Here is a 19,897-nt window from a genome sequence, read left to right as displayed (position 1 = left end):
AACTCAAGAAAATACACAAAGGCTAATAATAAGTACAATTAAATCTACCTTACAGGTACAGATAAAATTATAGTAAATGCAGGTGGCTTTTTAAAAAGCCATTACCATATTTCCCCATGTATAAGATGCACCCTTTTTCGAAAAATTTGGGGTCTAAAAAATGGGTGCGTCTTATACAGTGGTTGTAGATTTTTTTACTTGCATTTCCTGTTTTTTCGCGCTTGCTGTCTTTGCGCTCATTGTTTTGCACTTGTTACCGGTATATTACGGTAGGTTACGTTTTGCCACGTTCTGCCCAGAAATGGCTCAGAAAAGATTTTTGTACAGTGCTGAATTCAAGTTAAAAGTGATCCATTTTGCAAAAGTGAATGGAAATTGTGCTGCTGAACGTAAGTTTGGTCCTCCTTCAACTGAGAAAACAATGCGAGACTGGCTACGGGAAGAAGAAACCCTACTGAAAACGCCACGGCAGAAGAAGGCCATGAGAGGCAAGTCAGCAAAATGGCCAGATTTAGAGAGGGAATTGAAGATTTGGATTGAAGAGCAAAGGGCAATTGGGTGATTTGTCATCAGACACAGATGAGGACAAGCTAATGGTTGGGAGTTTTGACAGTGATGAGGAGTTGTATGAATTTTATGATGAATAAATCTCGAGTTCAATAACTTTATGTAATACATTTTTTTTCAAATTGCGGGCCCCAAAATTAAGGTGCATCTTATACATGGGAGCATCTTATACATGGGGAAATACGGTATATACTTTTGCAAGATATAAAGTTATGGAGATTAGTTGTACAACAATGTGAATATACTTAACACTACTGAACTCTATATTTAAAAATAGTTAAAATGGCACATTTTATATTATGTATGTTTTATCACAGTTTTTAAGACAATGAAAAGAAAAAACAGTAGGTCTTAGAAAATTTCAATAAATAAATTTCAAGTCTTTTCTACTTGGGATGAGGAGGAAATGATATGTAGCTATTTAACAGTAAACCACAAGAAAGTATGCAAACTATGAAATTTCTTTTTGAAGTATGGAATTGGTTATCTTTTGTAATTAACCATGGTAATAAATAATCTTTAATCTAAAAGTAATATATATTCATTGAGGAAAAATTGAGTACAGAAAAGCGGGCAAAAGGAAAAGAATCCTCTATAATTCTACTACCAAGCATCATTGGTGTGACCATCTGATATATTCCTATCTTTTTTCTTTGTATAGATATGAGCTCATCTTTACATATGGTACCAATCATACTGTGCCTCCAATTTTGTACCCTGCTTTAGACAATGTAATAATCTCAAGCTTCAGTGGACCGGCTGCCTGTTTATTCCCTTGAGTGTGTACCATAATTTGTTTAGGCATTCTTCTGTTGTTGGTCATTTATGGTTATTTCCATTTCTTTGCCTGTTGTTTTTCCTATTTTTTATTGTGGTAAAATATATGTAACATAAAATTTGCCATTTAAGCCATTTTAAGTGTATGGTTTAGTGCATTAATTATATTCACAGTGCTGTGCAACTATCACCACTACCTATTTCCAGAATTTTTCATCACCCGAACAGAAACTCTACCCATTAAACAATAATCTCCCATTCCCTCCCTCTCACCCCTGGCTACCTCTAATCTACTTTCTCTCTCTGAATTTGCCTGTTCTAGATATTTTATATAAATGGAATCAAACAATATTTGTCCTTTAGTGTTTGCTTTTTTCACTTAGCATGTTTTCAAGGTTCACGCATGTTGTTGCATGTATTAGAACGTCATTATTTTAATGACTGAATAATATTCTATTCTGTGAATATACATTTTGTTCATCCATCCATTTGTTGATGGACTCTTGGGTTGTTTCCACCTTTTGGCTGTTGTGAATAATGCTGCTATGATCATTGGTGTATGAGTGTGTGTTTAGCCCCTGTTTTCTTTTTGGAGGATATGTACCTAAGAATGGAATTGCTGTGTCATGTGGTGATCCTGTGTTTAACTTTTAGTGGAATTGCCAAACTCTTTGCTTCTTTAATTATAAATAATGCTTAAATGAATACCTGTATACACAAAGCTTTTTTGACATTTGTACTTATTTCTTTAAATTCCTTGAAGTGAATTTAAAGGGTGTGACAGTTTGCGATATCATGCTGAATGCTACCCAAAAGGATTAAACCTCTTTTGCTGCTGCCACAAGTGTCTGAGAATGCCCTTGTCACCAAAACAACATTGCACCAGATATTTTCCCTTTTGTATCTTAGGGAGGAGATGTTTCCGTGTCTTATAAAACCACAGTCTGGCCACAGAGTGGCTTGTCTGACATGCTCCTCGTCACCAGCCTTGAGTCCCTTTCCCTCCCCTTCTCCTTGTCCCTGATGCTGACACAGCCCAGTCTTCAGTCTTATTAACCCGACTTTCCAGCCCACCTCTGGTCTGCCCCTTTCTCCCCGTTTGCCCAGCGGGGATGCATGCAGCTTGACCTACCCCTGCCACTTTGCCTTCTCTCCAGAAGTCCTAAGGCCTCTGTAGTAGCTTCCCACTTGGGCTGTTTCTCATATCTTTGCTGTCTTTTCCTTGTGCTCTTCTTCTCTTCCAGTTCTACAGCGAATCAGGCATGCCTACCAAGCACCTGTCGGACAGCGTGTGCGCCGTGTGTGGGCAGCAGATCTTTGTGGATGTCAGTGAAGAGGGCATCATCGAGAACACGTACAGGCTGTCCTGCAATCACGTGTATCCTGCCAGGAGCTTCCAGGTCACACGTACACTCCAGTCAGGGAGGGGAGTGGCATGCCGTCCCTACCCTTGTAGGAGAGTCACAAGATGGCAGACATTTGGACGATAGTTCCCCATTAGAGACGCCAACACCCAGGAGCGGAAACCACAGCCTTGCCCACTCTTTCCCATAGATGGGAGCCACTCCTATATAAACAGTGTTGATAGCCTGGCTGGATCAGAAAGGAGCTGCACTAGCTGCCCCAAGATTAGATGGGTCACAGGGGAGGAGCATCCTCTAACGGGGCCCCTCAGTTTCAGAAGCAAATCCCTGTTAATAGCACTTCTAATACTTAACATGCACTTACTTAGCTTCCATTCTGTGCCATATATTATCTCCATTTTGCCCCATAACAGCCCTGTAAGGCAGAGATCATTATTCTCACTTCACAAATGAGGAAACTGGTTCAGAGAGAAGGGACTTGCCAAGCCCAAGATTATGCAGCCGATAAGAGGTGAAGCCAGGCTTTGAGCCTTTCTCCAGAGCTAGTGCATGGGCATCTTGAAGACTGGCACAGAGCTGGAGTGCCACCCTGGCTATCGACCATTTCCCTTGACCAGTGGCGCTCAGATTCCACGAGTTCTGCATCCGCGGCTGGTGCATTGTGGGGAAGAAGCAGACGTGTCCCTACTGCAAAGAGAAGGTAGACCTCAAGAGGATGTTTAGCAACCCGTATCCTTTGTTTGGGTTCTTGCTGGGAGTGGGCAGGGAACAAAACACTGGCTGGTGTGACCCTGCATTCGGGTCCTCCCTCCTCACCCCATCCTGGTACATGTTCACCATTCTATTTGGCCTCCGATCTAGGAAAGCCTGGGATGGAATTTGGGGCAGGACCAGCAGCTCAGCTTCTCTTATAGTTCTAGATCCCTTAAGTATAAATTGGTAATAGTAGCAGCTATCACGTACTGCTTGCTTACTGTGTGCCTGGCACTGTGTTAAGTGCTTTATTCAGATTAATCTCATTTGATTCTCTAGCAGCTTTACGACCTGGGTAGTAGTATCCTCATTTTATAGCATTCTCCCCTCTTCCTTTCCTCCCAGCTTTCTCTCTGTACCAGGGTTCCCTGTCCCCTGGAGACTAGCCCTTTGAGGGTTTTTGCTTGGTTCTTCCAGGGACTAGTTTAGGAACAGTTAAGTAATGAAGTGGTCACGCCGATGCTTGGGGGTTTCCGTTAGTTCTCAGGGACTGGGCCAGGCCGCTCTTTCTGACGCCTTTGGAGAGGTTCCCCCACAGTCTCAGGAGGTTCAACCTGTGCTTTCCCCAGAGCTGGAATCCCAGGCTCTTTCTCCAGATGTCTTGACCAGCGTTTAGCTGTGAAGCGAAAGGAAGGGAACTCATCTCCAGAGCCGTCTGGCCTCGTTAGGGCCTGGCGCTGAGTGCCCCTGGGTGGAGATTCCTCGGAGCCTCTGCCAGGGGTTATCCCCTGTGACCAGCCTCTTGCTTCCTTCTGCCTCTGCCCTAGACTCAACCTCTTCCTTGACCTTGAAAACCTTCCATATTAGACATTACAAGAACCTTCCGGGTTACCTTACTTCACTCCCAGCACCCTATAGACATGGTCACTGTTTATAGCAGTCTCAGGCTGTTCTCTCTCACACTGGAGTCCCATCTTAGAGAAGTTGGTACATGGGAGGCCCTCTCTGCATGTTGGTCATGGAGAGCTTAGTTTTACCTCTCTATCCTTATCTTCTTCCCGCTCTGTCCTCCTTCCCCCATTCTCTGGGTTTAGCCCTTTATTCCAACATGGAAAGACTAGGTGGGGCTTTCTAGAAAGCAACTGCCTTTCCTTGTAGGCTGATTGTGTGGAGCAGCTGGAAAGTGGGCAGTCCCCGGGCGCACATGGGCAAACCCTGCAGCCCATCCCCTGGACCAGCCTTAGCAGCTCTAATACATAGCCTCTTTTCTTTAACACACTGACAGCTGGGAGAGGCCTCACGTCATGTACGGGCAACTGCTGGACTGGCTTCGATACTTGGTAGCCTGGCAGCCTGTCATCATTGGCCTGGTGCAAGGCATCAACTACATCCTGGGCCTGGAATAGTCAGGCGGAAGAGCATCCGCCCACCTTGGACCTCAGGGCTCTCTCTTCCTTGCCCTTCAAGACCTCCTGGGTGGGAAAGACTCAAAGGGGCACTTGGGCCACTCAGGACCCCTCCGGCTGTGTCCGGGCGGGGGAGGGCTACGACGGCAAGCTAGCCAGTGGGGCTGTCAGCAGTGGGGGCTTTTTAAAAGAAAACTATTTTGATGAATATATTTAAAAACCTTTTTTATTGTGGAGCATAGGAATTGCCCCATCTCCTCCAGGCTTCGCCCTCCCTCCTTGAGCAAGGCAGGAGCAGAGCCACGACCTTTTTTGGTTTAAAGGAGCCTTGTCACCCCTGGCGGAGGGCCTCAGCCCACCCCCTTCCCTTTCCTCCCTCTGTGGGGCTCACGCGCGGTGCACTCAGTGTGGAAGAGCTCAGGCGGTCCGACGGGTGCCACAGTTGGGCGCTGAGGAGTGAGGTGTCGTCGCTCCTCCCCTGTCTGGGACACGGGATGTTGTGTCTGTCTGTCTTCCCCTATCCCGGAGCCATGGGCTGGTTGAGGGAAGTGAACCCTGGGGCTTTTCCAGCAGGGGAAGCCTTGGGGCCTCAGAATGTTTTGGGGATTTGCTTGGGGGCAGCCAGAAGCAGCAGTGGTTAGCCCGGAAGTGGTGACATGTGCCAAAGGCCACACGGCCACATCACTTCCTTCCCTGAAAGCCTGAGTAAAAATGTGTGCGTGCGTCTGTGTGGCACAGGGACTGTCATCAGTGTTCCTTGAAGCTGGCAGGGGATTCCCAGCCCAGGGAATAGCCGTGCTTCAGCCTTGTCATTCTCGGGTCCTGCCTGGGCCTGGTGGGTGGGGGAGGGGGAGGCCCAGGTGAGTGGCTTCTGAAATGGGGTTCCAGGGAGGCCTCAGTCCTGGTCCTAAGAGTTCTGAAAGAAGTAGGGCAGACATGGGCCTTCTGCACTGGGCTCCTGGGGCGTATGGCCCAGCTGGGCTTGCCCCTTCAAGGGCAGCAAGAACCCAGCTGGATCTTGTCACTCCATTCTGAATAAAGCTCCGTGAGCTGGGTTGGAAAGCTGAACATCATTTGCTTTTCTTCTTCCCACTTCCTTCCCCGGGGGTCCTGGGGGTGCCTGCCGTGGCTACTTTTTGCTGCTCCCATTTGAGAGCTGGGGCCCTGGGTGGTTGGCTCTGCTCAGCATCCCTGGGAATGGTGGCATGCCGGGCTCCTGACCTGGCAGATGGGCCCCTGGGGCGTCACTGGGGCGCTGTCAGTGCCAGTGCCCTGCTACCACCCCTTCTCGTGGGCCATTTTCATCTTCGGCTCTCTTACCCAGCTGTGGCTTCCCATGGTCCCCCACTGCTCATGCCCATCCTCAGAGAGTGGAATAGGGACTAGTTGAAGGTTCCAGGGATCATCCTTTTATTTTTGTCCCCCCAACCCCCACACCAGGCTCATGTGACAAGCTAAGACCAAGCTGTCCAAGGCTCTCTTGTCATATTTCACCAGTCCTGAGTCCTGTGACCTCCCAGTGGCCCAACTCTACTCTTCGTGACATTCTGAAGTAGAGTCCTAGCTCCTCTCCCTCCCATCCCCCCCAACCCCCGAAGGACTGTGTCTCTCGGAGCTCCAGCAGGCCTTGCCTCCTGACCTAACAACTGCTGGGGATGCCTAAGGAAGAGTTTCCCTGTGTCCTCCAGCCTAGGAGCTCAGGATGTAGGGGAGGAAAATGTCAAGTAGAGCCCTGGAAAAGATATGACTTTGTCTCTTGTGTCTAAATGAGGACTATGAGCCTGGTTTTTACACACACGCGCGCGCGCGCACGTCCTTGGGACTGCAGCATGTGGTGTGCCTGACACACCCTCGAAACCCCGTTGCATGTCCTGGCTATCCCAGCTCTCCCTTCCTCCTGATAACTGAAATCACTAACCTCAGACACTCAGGTCTTGTCCTTCACACTTGATATGTGCGTGCATTGGATCACCAGTCCTGCTCTTTCTGCCTCCGTGACCCTGACAGTGAGTGCCTCCTTCAAGTTTGCATCCCAGGTGCCTTACTCGCCTCACCATTGTCCTGGCCTTGCCATAGCCCCAGCTCCATTTGTCCTGTCAGCCACCAGACTAGTGTGTCTATAAAGCTCTGTCGTTGCTGGAGCCGGTGCTGGGCCCCTCCCCCTCTTCCCTGGGAAGTGCCGTTTCCTCCTTTTAGGACCAGCGTTCCAGCTCGTGCTCCAAGCTTGGCTCTGAGAGGTTCCTGCAGACAAGGCCAGAAAGCACTCTCAGTGCAGTACTGGCTCATATGGGGCCAGACACAGCTGAACTGAGCCATGGAGCTCCAAGAAGGGATTCTGCAAATCAGGGCTCTTCGGGCTTCCTGGAATCCAGGTAGGGGAATTTGGACTTCCTGGTGAAGCTCGATGTGTAGTTGTGGCCAAGGGGCTGGGATGAGGGAAGTGAGAAGGGCTCGTGGTACTGATGGATGGGTGTTGGCTTGGTGGTTTTGGGGCCGAGAAAGGTGAGGATGTGAATGGGCTGGTGTAACACTGAGCATGAAATGGTCAAAGTGACCCAACAACGTGGGCTCCCCAGTGCCTGGGAGAGCTGTCCCCTTGGATATCAGTGTGGCTGTGAAGGAAGAAGCAGGGGACCTGCCATGTAGAAGCAAAGGCCAGGCTCTGAAGAGCAGAGGTGGGCACTGAAGTCCTGACCCTTGGCCGGGATGGAAGAATTGATCTGTGAGACTCGTTCGTTCACACCCTTTGTGACCCTGGGAAGGCGAGGATAAGGGTGGATTAAAGACCATAGTCTGCCCACCCGGAAAGTAGGGGCTCGTGGGAGATAGCAGGGCCACTGTGAACTTCAGCTCAAGAAGAGGCAGCAGTGTGCAGGAACCTTGTTGTGCCCAGATAGCTGTCTGTAGGGACGCAGCATTGGATTGCAGTGTTGTAGGGTGTCTACTCTGAAAGGTCAGAGCAAGACAGCAACTTGGGTACATGTCAGCCGAAGGCGGTTGGCAGTGGCCCAAGGAATGAGTTGTAAGGCCCCTGCTCTGCAGGTCAGAGCTGGAGAGCAACTGGGGTACATGTCAGCCGAAGGCGGCTGGCAAGGCTCAAGGACTCCACAGGAAAGGGACAGTACGTGAGGGCCAGAGACAGAGATTAAGCAGGAAGCTCAGGACGGAACAAGGACGCTCCCTGTGTACTAATTGCTTATCCCCCACACCCGCTCGTGACGCAAATCCTAAATAGAGCTTTGTTAGTCCCCTTCAATAAAAGGATACAGACGACCTTTGAGGTCCTTTGCATCTGGCAAGGTCCCTCCACCTACTCGTCTCTGTGAACTTCTTTTCGTTATCAGTCTCTTTCGTTGTGGGTACTGTCCTCACAATCGGGCTCTGTGTGGAAAGTTGTGTCTCGTCGCGGGAAAGCTGTCCCCGTGACCCCAAGCTGTCGTCTGTGTGCCCTGTGTTAGTGGCCGAAGGCCTGCTTTGGATCCCTTGGTTAGAATAAAAGTGAAAGTGAAATGGGGGCGGGGCGGTGCTTTCCCAGGATTTCACTCTATGCTGCCCTTCCCAGAATCAGTTCTAGCAGTGAAGAGCTTTGTCTCCCTTTGTGACTAGGTAAGTCCCTGCCCCTCTTTGGCTATCAGTTTCTCTATTTCTATAATGAAAGGCTTAGTTTGGAATAATAACTAGCATGTTGGTGGTAGTAAGAGCTCTGGTGGGGAAAGACTGTCCCTAAGTGATCCTGTAGCTGTGTTTCTAAGTGCTGAAAAGCTCCATCCTCTGCTGGATGACTGTTTTGAGGAGTTTTCTTTTGAAAACTAGGAGCTTTCAACTGGGACAGATGAGCAGGAACAGAGTAAAGAGCAATGCCTGGCAGTCCACTGAATGATCAGACCTAGCAGGGGGCTGTGGAGTCTGGGGGGAAGAGAGAGCCATGTGGCTGTGATCTGAGATGTGGAGTAGCTCACGCATCCTTTTCCTACTCTGCCCCACCCCCACCCCCCAAAGAAGAGGAAGTCGTCGTGTATATAAAGCCAGGCACGCCAGCTCCTGATACAGACATCATGACCATGAGACAGAACTGGACAGCAGGTGGGACCTGGGGCTGCGCGAGGCGGGGCGGGGGATGGCGGGGGTGTCTGAGAACAGAATGGAAAGGTGTGGCTGCCCTGAGCCTTAGCCCCCAGGAGACTCCACTCCACTGTATGGTGTTGCTTTTAGCCTCTCTACAGATGCTGTGGCTCTGGCTCGTTCCCAAGTCTCCTTGTGCTCCGTTCAGAAAGGGCCAAGAGGTGGGGGCTGAGGGTCCTTCTGGCCCTCCGATTCCCTGGGCAGAGCCCAGGAGTTTCTGGGCCAGAGCTACACCCAGGCAGTAATACCCTCTCCAGCCAAGGTCCAAGCCCGGGTTCTGAGCATTCCCCAGCCGACCCACCGCTGCTGACCTCTGTGCTTCCTCAGACCCCAACCCTTTGTGGGTCCTGCTCCTGTGTGCCCACATCGTCTTCCATTTGGCCAGAGCCACACCTGTACCTCAGGCCACCACAGCTGCCACTGCCTCGGCTGGGATTGCAGAGGACACCACCTCCCAGCCGCCACCGCTCCCAACAGTTAAGCAGTGCCCAGCGTTGGAGGTGACCTGGCCAGAAGTGCAAGTCCCAATAAGTAAGGAGCGGTTCTGACGGGAGCCCAGGAGGGCACAGTGGTTGGAGAGCGGGCTGTGGGCACGGGGGGTCCAAGGGTAGGGTTGACTCCTGAACATACGCCCCTGCCCCCGTCTGCCTTATAGCTCACCACCAACCAGGCCAGCTTGGCCGAGCACCCGGCATCATGAGTGTTGGTGCAGGGCCCAGCTCCCAAGATGCTCCCTATAAAATGGGATGGAGAGAATTCAGACATAAGGAATGGTCAGAGGGCGCCCAGAGCCTTGGCTGCAGTGTGCCCTAAGGCCCAGCCCCTCTTCCCAGTGGCCACCTCAGAGAGGCAGTGGCCTGCTGGTGCTGCCTCGTTGGCCGGGGCTCCTAGAGTCACCAAAGCTGTACACTGGAAAAGGTCATCCTAAAGAAACAAGCTCAGGAGTCGTGACCTGAACCAAGGACTTGTCCCCAGATTCCTTTTGCTCAGCCTGGGCCTCCCTTGAAGACAGCTGTACTTCCCCTTTAACAGACTTTCCCACCTGGGCGAAGTGCCAGCAGCATTCCAGGCTCCTGGGCAGGGTGCCCCAGAATGGCAGCGGGAAGGGTCTGCTCTGTGGAAGGGCTGACAGCCGCATATGTCCCTAGATGGAACGCTGACCTTGTCCTGTACCGCCTGCAGCCGCTTTCCCCACTTCAGCATCCTCTACTGGCTGGGCAATGGTTCCTTCATCGAGCACCTCCCAGGCCGGCTGCAGGAGAGCAGCACCAGGTGAGGGGCGAGGTGGTGAGGCCCACCGGGGAGGCCTTCTACTGCGGGTCTCTCACAGCCTTTCCTTCTGGGCTCCAGGCGGGAGCGCAGGGGCGCCAGCACCCAGCTGTGGAGGGACTTGATGCTGGCGGAGCTGAGTCCCACCCTGCGCAGCACCAACTTCTCCTGTGTGTTCGCCGATCCTGAGTACACCATCCTGCGTCACGTTGTCCTGGCCCAGCTTTCGGTGAGAAACCCGAGGTAAGGTTTCCAGGGACCGGAGGAGCTCTGCTGTAATGTGGCTCCTCCCAGGGCAGCCTCCAGCTAATGCCCACCATTCCCCCAAGTCCCCAAGCCTGAGGTGGAAACTAAACAGAACTCAGGGCTCAGGCAGAGAAGGCATGGCCTACAGCAGGGGTCGGCAAACTTTTGAGACGGAAGAGCTGCCAGGGGTCAGCAAACTGCGGCTTGCGAGCTGCAGGCTCTGAAGTAAAATTGAAAATGAAAATAAATTATCATAGTTTCATTTATAAAAATTTTAAAGGATATTCACATAATGATGATAATGTAATAACATATTTGTGGCTCTCGAATAATTTTTAAATTGTTGTGAGGGACAGGATTGGCTCTTCCAGGGATCGGCAAACTTTTGAGACGTAACGTACCCAAAGAGCTGCATGAGGCTCGCGAGCTGCAGTTTGCGGACCCCTGGCCTAGAGGAAGTGATAAGAGATGTCCCTCCCCCCCGGCCCTGAACCTTGTCTGCCTTCACTTTCCCCAGGCTGGGCTGAGGACAGTTGATTCCCCTACGCAAGAAACCCTCCAGAGGGTCCCCTCTGCCTCGCCATCCTGACGGGGTTGAATTCTGAAGCCTGGTAGAATCGCCACCTCTTCATTTCGGTCTTGGCGCTCTCAGCGAAGGCCACATTCTGCGTCCCACTTAATGTTACATTTGTACAGGCATACCTCGTTTTATTATACTTCAGGATACTTTTTTTCTTTTTTTTTTTTTTTTTTACAAATTGAAGGATTGTGGCAACCCTGCGTCGTTAGTCTATCAGTGCCATTTTCCCAACAGCATTTGCTCACTTCGTGTCTCTTTGTCACATTTTGGTGATTCTTGCAATATTTCAAACTTTCCTCATATTGTATTTGTTACGATGGTCAGTGATCTTTGATGTTACTATTGTAATTGTTTTGGGGCGCCATGAACTGTGCCCATGTAAGATGGCGAACTTAATCGATAAACGTGTGTTCTGACTGCGCCACGGACCGGCCGTTCCCCATTTCTCTCTCTCTTCGAGCCTCCCTATTCGACAATATTGAAATTAGGCCAGTTAGTAACCCTACAGTGGCCTCTAAGTGTTCAAGTGAAAGGAAGAGTCGTACGTCTCTCACTTTAAATCAAAAGCTAGAAATGATTCTTAGTGAGGAAGGCGTGTCCAAAGCCGAGGGAGGCCGCAAGCTTAGGCCTCTAGCGCAAAACAGACGAGTTGTGAATGCAAAGGAAAAGCTCCTGAAGGAAATTAAAAGTGTACTCCAGTGAACACAAATGACAAGAAAACGAAACAGCATTATTGCTGATATGGAAGAAGTTTTAGGGGTCTGGATAAAAGATGAAACCGCCACAACATTCCCTTAAGCCAAAGCTTGATCCAGAGCAAAGCCGTAACCTCTCTTCAAGTCTGTGAAGGCCGAGAGGTGGGGAAGCTGCAGAAGTAAAGTGTGAAGCTAGCAGAGGTTCTTGAGGTTTAAGGAAAGAAAGAAGCTGTCTCCAAAACATAAAAGGTGCAAGGTGAAGCAGAAATGTGCTGATGTACAAGCTGCAGCAAGTTATCCAGAAGATCCAGCTAAGATAATGAAGATGGCTACACTAAACAGATTTTCAATGTAGACAAAACAGCCTTATATTGGGAGATGCTGTCTAGAATTTCCATAACTAGAGGGGTCAATGTCTGGCTTTAACGCTTCAAAGGACTTTGTCTTGTTAGGGGCTAGTGCAGTTGGTGACTTTTTGAGCCCAATGCTTATTTAATTCCAAAAATCCTAAGGCCCTTTAGAATTATGCTGAATCTACTCTACCTGTGCTCTATAAATGGAACAAAAAGCCCATTTGTTTACAACATGGTTTGCTGAGTATTTTTTAGCTCATGGTTGGGACCTATTGCTCAGAAAAAGATTCCTTTCAAAATTATATTGCTTATTGACAAGTACCTGGCTGCCCAAAAGCTCTAATGGAGATAGACGTGTAAGACTGTTTTCATGCCTGCTAACACAACATCCATTTTACAACCCATGGATCAAGGAGTAATTTCAACTTTCAAGTCTTACCATTTTCGAAATACATAAGGCTGTAGCTGCCATAGATAGTGATTCCTCTGATGGCTCTGGGCAAAGTAAATTAAAACCCTATGGAAAGGACTCCCCATTCTAGGTGCCATTAAGAACATTCGTGATTCATGGAAGAGGTCAAAATAATTACCACTAACAGGCTTGGAAGACGTTTCCAACCCTCATGGATGACTTAGAGGGCTTCAAGACTTCAGTGGAGGAAATTAACTGCAGATGTGGTGGAAATAGCAAGAGAACTAGAACTAGCCTGAAGATGTGACTGAATCGCCACAATCTCATGATAAAACTTTAATGGATAAGGAGTTGCTTCTTATAGATGAGCAAAGACAGTGGTTTGTTTTTTTAAACTTTATTGGGGGAAGTGTTTTTTTCCAGGACCCATCAGCTCCAGGTCAAGTTGTTGTTTTCAATCTAGTTGTGGAGGGCGCAGCTCACTGGCCCATGTAGGAATCGAACCAGCAACCTTGGTGTTATGAGCTCGCACTCTAACCATCTGAGCTAACCAGCTGCCCCAGAAAATGGTTTCTTGAGATGGAATCTACTGGTGGATGCTATGAACATTGTTGAAATGACAAGAGATTTAGAATATTACATAAACTTAGTTGATAAAGCAGCAACAGGGTTTGAGAGGACTGACTCCAATTTTAAAGAAGTTCTACTGTGGGTAAAATGCTGTCAAACATCATTATTGATACTGTAGAGAAATCGTTTGTGAAAGGAGAGATTGTGGCCAATTTCATTTTAAGAACTTGCCACAGCCACCCCAGCCTTCAGCAATCACCACCCTGATCAGTCAGCAGCCAGCAACAAGGTTACAACTTGCTAAAGCCTCAGATGATGGTTAGCAATTTTTAGTAATGATATATTTTTTCATTAAGGTATGTACGTTGGTTTTTGTTTTAGATATAATGCTGTCATACACTTAATATACTACAGTACCATGTAAACAACTTTTATATACACTGGGAAGCCAAAAACGTCATGTCTCATTGCAGCAGTCTGGAACTGAACCTGCACTGTCTCTAAGCTATGCCTGTACGCTTTATTGTCCTCCGATGGGAAGGGATGGGCGCCGAGGCTGCTCCTGATCCACAGCCGTGTCTGTGGCATCCCCAGCGGGGCCCACACGGGCATTCCGAAGTGATTCTTCAGTGGAGGCATGCTGACATCTCATTTAGGCCATACTTCCATTCACAGAACTTGGCCCAGTCCAAGAGGGACTGGGGGAAGAAAGGGACTGCCACTCAGAAGCTCTAGACAAAACTAGATTCAGAGGACACAGGCCCTCAGAAAAGGGACAGCCCATAATGCTCCCCGAGCAGGGGCCAGAAAGGGAGTATGAGAAGATCCTGTTGTGGCCCCAGAAAGGCCAGGAGGAGGGACATGAAAGAAGGTGGATGGTCCAGGCAGGAACGAAGGTGTGCTCTAGAGAGCCCAGCTTTCCCTTTCCACAGACCAAGGCAGCTCAGCAGTCAAGGGAGAAAAATAGACTTTATTTACAAGTAATAACATTTAGAAAAGATCCATCCCTGGCCCTTAACACATTGAGGACGGGGCATTTAAATGTATGGACGCAAATCTGCGTCACCGGTCCACAGTGTGTTAAAAAAACCTTCCCAGCACTCCAAATCCCATCCCAGTACAAGTCTGGGGAAGGTAGGGGATGAGCTGCCGCTGAAGGCTGCCCTCACACGGGCCGTCTGTCCTGGAAAAGAGCATCCTCTGGGCATCCGTGCCCTTGGATGGGAGCTCATGGGGACTCCCACTAGGTCAATGCCCAGTCCTGGAATTTAAGAGCTAGAGCCCCTGCTAGGCCCAGCCACCAGGAGCAGCAGGGACGAGGGCCTGCTCCTCCAATGGTCCCTTCTAGATCAGAGGCTGCGAGGAGAACTGGCTGGGTCAAAGGACCCAGCCACTCCAAGCCAGTCTCAAATCTGGTTGTGATGGAGAAGTGACTTTGCTCTGCGAAAACATCAGGAGGCAAGGTAGGGAGAGGACCCAGACTGTCCAGGCTCCAGGCCAGCTCTGAGGAACATCTGTTCACCTGGTGGAGGCGCTGGTAAAGGTCCCGGTACCAGGCCGAGGTGTGGGCAGGCATCATTGTCTCTAGGGGTTTGGCCACTGTTGGCCTGGGAGCTGAGAGAAGGCACTGAGAGGGACAGGAGAAGGACCAGGCAAGGTCAGCATTGGGACACAGGTGGGGCCACTCACCAATCCTGGCCCTTTAGTGCTTTGCCTGAGTGAGAGAGAGAGAGACACCGTCACTTAGCTAGGTGGGACCTGGGATGCCAGCCGACACCCTCCCAGTGAGGCCCCCCCTGTGGCGTGGCCCTGGACACTTCCACCTTCAGGTTACCAGCTGCATGCTATGTCTAAGCAGCTCTGGGGGTTGTCACAGGAATGGAGTTGTCTGTCTCCTCTCACCCAGAATAGCTAACCAAGATGGGGAACACCTGCTCTTAGCCCCAATCTCCAGCAGCCTAGCTCAGCCCTGCCCTGGAGGCTGCCTCACGGGTGGTCTGGGGGACTACCCATGCTCCCACCCGATTTCCTGAATGTCACACCCTCCCCCTTCCCTGTCAATGCCCCCACCTTGCCCTTGGCCCGAGGGGTGGCAGTGGCCGCAGCGATGGCAGCAGCAGTGGCAGCGCTGGCTGTGGTGGTGGCGATGCGAGGAGAGCGGCGTGTCCCGCTGCGGGTGTTGGGGGAGGAGGCCTTGGGCAGGGCTTTCTTTGCGGCCCCCCTCCGCAGAAGGCTATTCCCAAGCTTCTTGGGTGTGTTGAGGATGCTGAAGGTCATGGACTGGCGGCGGTCAGCCTGTGGGGAGGGGCCGTCAAACTGGGCACTCCACTGCTGCCCTCCCAAGCCAACCTGCTCTCGTGTTCCCCCTCCAGCCCCCGACTAACCTGTTTACCAACAGCTGGAGCTGCTTTCTTCTGGGCCTCCGTGGTGCTCTGTCTGCGCCCTTCGTGTCGGTCCCGGTCCCGGTCCCGTGGAGTCATGGGGCGTGGGAAACAGCTGGTGGGCTTCTTGGACTATGGGGAAGAGACCCATGAGGCAGACAGTGGCAAGAGGCCTTCATATCCTCAGACAAGGGTCTCAGAGCTCAGTGGACCTTAAAAGTCAATTTGTCCAACCAGCAGCACCACCCCAACCCCTCCAGAGCCAGACGCCTCCCCTTTAATCCACTTGTCAAACTTGGTGAACTGGGCTTGATGTGGGCAGACCACTAGACAGAACAAAACAGGAGCCAATGTCACCCACCTCAGGAGTGCCGGGACCCTGGTGGGGCTCTAAGGAGACACGTTTGCGCTGCCGGGTGGTGATGCCAGCGCCCTCGGCTATCTGGGTTGGCTGCATGCTAGCTCTGCGCAGGGTCTCCTGAGGGTCACCGGTTTTCATCTCCTCATCTGTGATGGTAGCCAGGCTCAAGGAAGGCTGCGTGGGGTGGGAGAGGTCGTCAGTGGGCCCACGCTGTTTGGAGCTGGGGCGGGACTGCCTCAGGCTCTTCAAAGGCCCAGCATGTGGAACAGCTCACGCCTGCCTATCGCAGAAGGCCTCCCTCCCTGTTGTCTTCAGTGCCTTTGCCCTGCACGATGGCCGCAGGAGAGCAGTCCCAAGCTGCTCTCCGAGCTCCTATCCACCCACCGTGACTTCACCCCTGCCAGCCGTTCCACTGGACGCACAGTCACCCTCCCCAGGAGGCCAGAGACCCAGGGCACTAGTGCTTGGGCTGGGTCAGCAGGTGGCACTGGGATGCAGTGTCAAAGGAAGCAGAGGTGATCCAGTGTGGGCAGTCCTATGCAGGTGACCCCAGAGCTCACCCTGGACTCCAGGGGGTAGCAGGTCTTCAGGTGCGGGGGGCAGACTCGATTTCGCTGCTGCAACTCTGCAATGCGGTTCCAGTCGTCCAGCTGCTCAGGTTCATCCTGGCAAGTGCCCATGTAGAAGCTGTTCCTTCCTGGGAGAGGGTGGGGTGCAGAGGAGTTGTGGGAGGTGGTGGGGCTGGAAGGCCAGGAGGAATGGGGATGGGGGCAGCAGGTCGCCCACTGCCCCTGGCATCTCACCAGTTGCTACCACCACTCCTGTTCACCTACCCCATAGACTTCAATGCAGCTTAGTAGCCCAGAGTCCTGCTCTGCTCAGAGCTGCAGAAACAGGAGTGGGGCTCACAGAACATTTCTACCATGGTGGCTGGCTCACTGCACTCTCCATGGGGAGGTTGAGAGATCATATGCAGCAGCTGTGACGCCAAGAGAAACTACTGGAGGGCCAGGAACTGATACCCAGGAGGTCCCTGAGAACAAGAGCCTCTAAGAAGAATCAGGATACAGCACTGGCCAGCCTGGCCCTCTGGCAGCCCATGACCACCTCAGAAGAGCATCAAGAACTCCCAACAGCCTGTGAGCGTCAGTGTCATGCTGGGATTCCCAGGCCCCTTGTGAGAGCATTTCCAGCTCACCCTGGCTGAGCCATCAACCTGATTGCCCAGGATAGGTCCTTGCTGGACAGGCAAAGCTGCAGGAAGGCTTCCAAGAAGCAGCTAGCTTGGGGTTTTTTAAAGCTTGTCCTTTCCCTGTTTTGGGATCTGCTTCCAGTGTAACCTTTGGGTGGGGTTACAGTGAAAACAGTCCCCTCACCTGCAGGAGCCCCACTGGACACCCTGGCCTGGGAGCGGCGAGCAGAGCTGCGAGTGGTGGGCCGGTAGCCAGGCAGGCTGAGCAGAGCTGAGTTGCCATCATCGGGAGAGCCCAGGCGGGCTAGAGACTGGGTAGAAGAGCTGGCTCTCGAGCCAGCCTGGGACGCGGGGGCAGACTGCATGCTATAGAAGGACGAGTTGGCGCTGTCTGGCTCCTCCACATCTGGCTTCTGGAAAAGAGGATGAATCTGCTGTGCTGGGTGGAACAGGCGCCTTTATAAAGAAGACTCCCGCCCCCATTCCCCTTCCTGAAGCCCCTCAGATCCCACAGCATGGCTCCATGTGTTCCCACACTGCTTTGCAGGGTCCCTAGCTGGACGTCTGCAAGAAATGGGCCTTGCTGTCAGAAACAATCAGAAAAACACACACGCATGAACGCACGCAAGCACGCACGCCCCCTGCTGCACCAAAGGCACCTCTCCTCTCCCTAACCTCCTCGGGTTATGAGAACACAGGCCAGAGCCCCCTGGCGGTGGCCACAGCACATCTAAGCTTCCCAGGAGGTGTGCTGGGAGGCATGAGCTGGGCTGCAACTTCTCTCTCCCTGCAGCCTGTACAGGGTCAGTGCTTCACATGGAGAGGACACCAGCCTACAGTCAGTGGACAGGCATCCAATGCCAGCCCTGACCCTTTCTACAAAAGGCCTAAGAGCCTTCTCAGAATCTTAGCTTTCTGATCTGTGAGATACGGACTAGCCAGCCCTGCCTGCCCTTTGCGGCTCTTTCGAGGACCCGGAGGAAAGATGGCCAAGAGGACGGAGCGTTACTGGCCTGCAGCCTGACCTTGGTCATGGTAATGTTGATGATTTGTGTAGTACGCCGACGCGCAGAACGGGTCTTCCGGCCTGAGTCCAGGAAGACGTCCCCGAGGGAGTCCAGGCTGCTCTCCAGGGGGGCTTGCCCCCGAGCAGGGATGGGAGTGAAGTAGAGACTCTCCAGGGATTCTACCTTGGGGGGCAGGCGCTGGGAGATGGGCGAGGCTGGCTCTCCAGGAATGCTGGTGCCATCAGGCTGGGTACGAGGCAGCTTACTGTAGAAAAGAAACCTGCTGAGGTGCCATTCTTGGGGCTAGAAGGCATTTTGTCTGTCCCTGTGCTCTAGGGTGACCAATTCCTATATCTGTTACAAGCAGACCAGGTCAAGCGCTCCATTCTCTGATTTTTCAGAGGTGCCAAGGAGAGCCCTTGACCTGGGCCCTCCCTTCAGTTCACTCTTCGTCCCTCGTGAGCCCATCCACTCCCTTCGAACTCCTCAACATTGGCAACTCCCAGACCTCTCTGCCTTGGCCCAGACCCTGCTCTCCAGACCTATATATCCCTTGCCCCAGACATCCGCCCTTGACACTCACAGCTATTCCACAACGAACATGTCCCAAACTATGCCCACCTGTCTGTTCTTCCTCCTGTATCTCCTATTTTAGCCAATGGGAGCATCTTCCCTCTCCTGCCAAACCCCATCAGCATCCAAACCACACCCCACTCCACTCTCACGTCCTTCCCTGGTCTGCCTCATCTCTCAGCTACACCGACAACGGCATTAGATGCACCAGAGTGGTGACAAGCAAGGACTCAAGCTCTGCCACTGTGGGACTTTGGGCAAGTGTTTCATCTGTTAATTCTTTTACTATTTTTCAAGTGTCTGTCTGGCACATATTGTTTGTTTAATAACAGTTTTCCGGTCTCAGCTTTTACACTAGCTATAAGGATAAGCTTTCTAAGATGCATTAAATCTAATCATGTACTCAATTTCAAACCCTTCCCATGTCCCTCAGTGCCTTTAGGATCAAGGCGACATGCCAGCCTTCTTCAATGGGGAATCCAAGCGGCCCTCCCAACCTCACTTTGCAGCCCAGCCAGGCTGTTTCCCGGCCTTTCCTCTCTGCCCTCCTCTGTCCACTGGGCACATACCTATGGCTTCTTTCAAGACTCAGAACAGGAGCGACAACCTCCATGAAGCCTTTCCTGACCACTTGTTTTTTTTTTTACCCACTGTGCCCTATACAGACATCTGGAGTAACACCTGTAATATTTTCTTTCTTCTCCTCTAAGAATAAGCTTCCAGGGGCAAAGGGACCACATCTTATTTATCTCACAACACCAGTGCCCAGGACACAGCCTGATAAACAGCAGGGTCTCAATGGACACCAGGTCAGGAAGAAGGGTGCCTCCTGACCTGGTGACAGTGAGTGGGGTCCCCTCCTCACAGCTCAGATCCAGACTGTCAATACTCAAGTCCAGCTGAGGCTTAGCCTGGGGCTCCCGACTCTTTAAGGCGTCAGTCGCCACTTGGAACTTGCCCAGGTCTCGAAGCTGCTGGTCGGCATGTGCAACCTGGGGAGCAGAGCACCAGAGAGAGTAAAGAGAAGCCGAAGGCGGGGGTCCATCATGACAGGGGTGAGGGAGTCTATCCAGCCACATACTTACCTGTGCCTCCAGGCTGCGCACCTGGGCAGTAAGGTGGCGGCAAGTCTGTTCAGTCTCCTTGGTCTTCAACCCGGCCTGCTGCAGCTCACGGCCCAGCCGCTCAGCTTCAGCCCTCAGCTCCTTGTTTTCCTTCTGCAGCTGCTCCAGGCCCCGCAGCTGCTCCTGCAGTTCTTGGTTCTGCTGCTTCTTGGCATCGTAATGGGTCTTGGCTTTCTCCATCTGTGTGGGCAGATGGGGGTAGGTG

At 51.6% G+C, this 19,897-nt stretch overlaps 3 protein-coding genes across 15 annotated transcripts in view; 2 read left to right on the top strand and 1 right to left on the bottom strand.

Annotated features, from left to right (window-relative positions):
• The window catches only part of RNF121 (ring finger protein 121), an 86,634-nt gene extending 80,759 nt beyond the window's left edge, over positions 1–5,875 (top strand). For 2 of the 3 annotated variants that reach the window (XM_019625637.1, XM_019625636.1), the window contains 3 exons: positions 2,589–2,722; positions 3,336–3,437; positions 4,687–5,875. In XM_019625637.1, coding sequence (XP_019481182.1) covers positions 2,589–2,722; positions 3,336–3,437; positions 4,687–4,807 — 357 coding nt within the window. In that variant the 3' untranslated portion in view covers positions 4,808–5,875. The other variant, XM_019625638.1, reaches the window with a different exon arrangement.
• Positions 5,876–5,978: 103 nt separating this feature from the next.
• IL18BP (interleukin 18 binding protein) lies at positions 5,979–12,069 on the top strand. Of its 2 annotated transcripts, none has more exons than XM_019625641.1 (6): positions 5,979–7,179; positions 8,807–8,890; positions 9,257–9,460; positions 10,078–10,201; positions 10,280–10,427; positions 10,962–12,069. In XM_019625641.1, exons 1-6 carry the CDS (start codon positions 7,122–7,124, stop codon positions 11,031–11,033), a joined length of 690 nt encoding a protein of 229 aa, XP_019481186.1. In that variant the 5' UTR covers positions 5,979–7,121; the 3' UTR covers positions 11,034–12,069. The 2 variants fall into 2 exon arrangements, with proteins under 2 accessions (XP_019481186.1, XP_019481185.1); XM_019625640.1 differs by having other exon boundaries at positions 10,280–10,441.
• Positions 12,070–13,129: 1,060 nt separating this feature from the next.
• Positions 13,130–19,897, bottom strand: part of NUMA1 (nuclear mitotic apparatus protein 1) — an 88,907-nt gene continuing 82,139 nt past the window's right edge. For 9 of the 10 annotated variants that reach the window (XM_019625602.1, XM_019625596.1, XM_019625597.1 and 6 more), the window contains 9 exons: positions 19,654–19,872; positions 19,403–19,560; positions 18,014–18,260; positions 17,173–17,401; positions 16,357–16,493; positions 15,797–15,970; positions 15,439–15,567; positions 15,125–15,349; positions 13,130–14,768 (listed from right to left, as the gene is read on the bottom strand). In XM_019625602.1, the coding sequence (XP_019481147.1) occupies positions 14,757–14,768; positions 15,125–15,349; positions 15,439–15,567; positions 15,797–15,970; positions 16,357–16,493; positions 17,173–17,401; positions 18,014–18,260; positions 19,403–19,560; positions 19,654–19,872 (1,530 nt within the window). In that variant the 3' untranslated portion in view covers positions 13,130–14,756. The remainder of the gene's footprint in view (positions 14,769–15,124; positions 15,350–15,438; positions 15,568–15,796; positions 15,971–16,356; positions 16,494–17,172; positions 17,402–18,013; positions 18,261–19,402; positions 19,561–19,653; positions 19,873–19,897) is intronic. The other variant, XM_019625604.1, reaches the window with a different exon arrangement.

The sequence above is a fragment of the Hipposideros armiger genome, unplaced genomic scaffold (genome assembly GCF_001890085.2).
Source record: "Hipposideros armiger isolate ML-2016 unplaced genomic scaffold, ASM189008v1 scaffold_635, whole genome shotgun sequence".
Lineage (NCBI taxonomy): Eukaryota > Metazoa > Chordata > Mammalia > Chiroptera > Hipposideridae > Hipposideros > Hipposideros armiger.
Note: the sequence above shows the minus strand (reverse complement) of the source record. Positions and strands in the feature narration are given on the sequence as shown.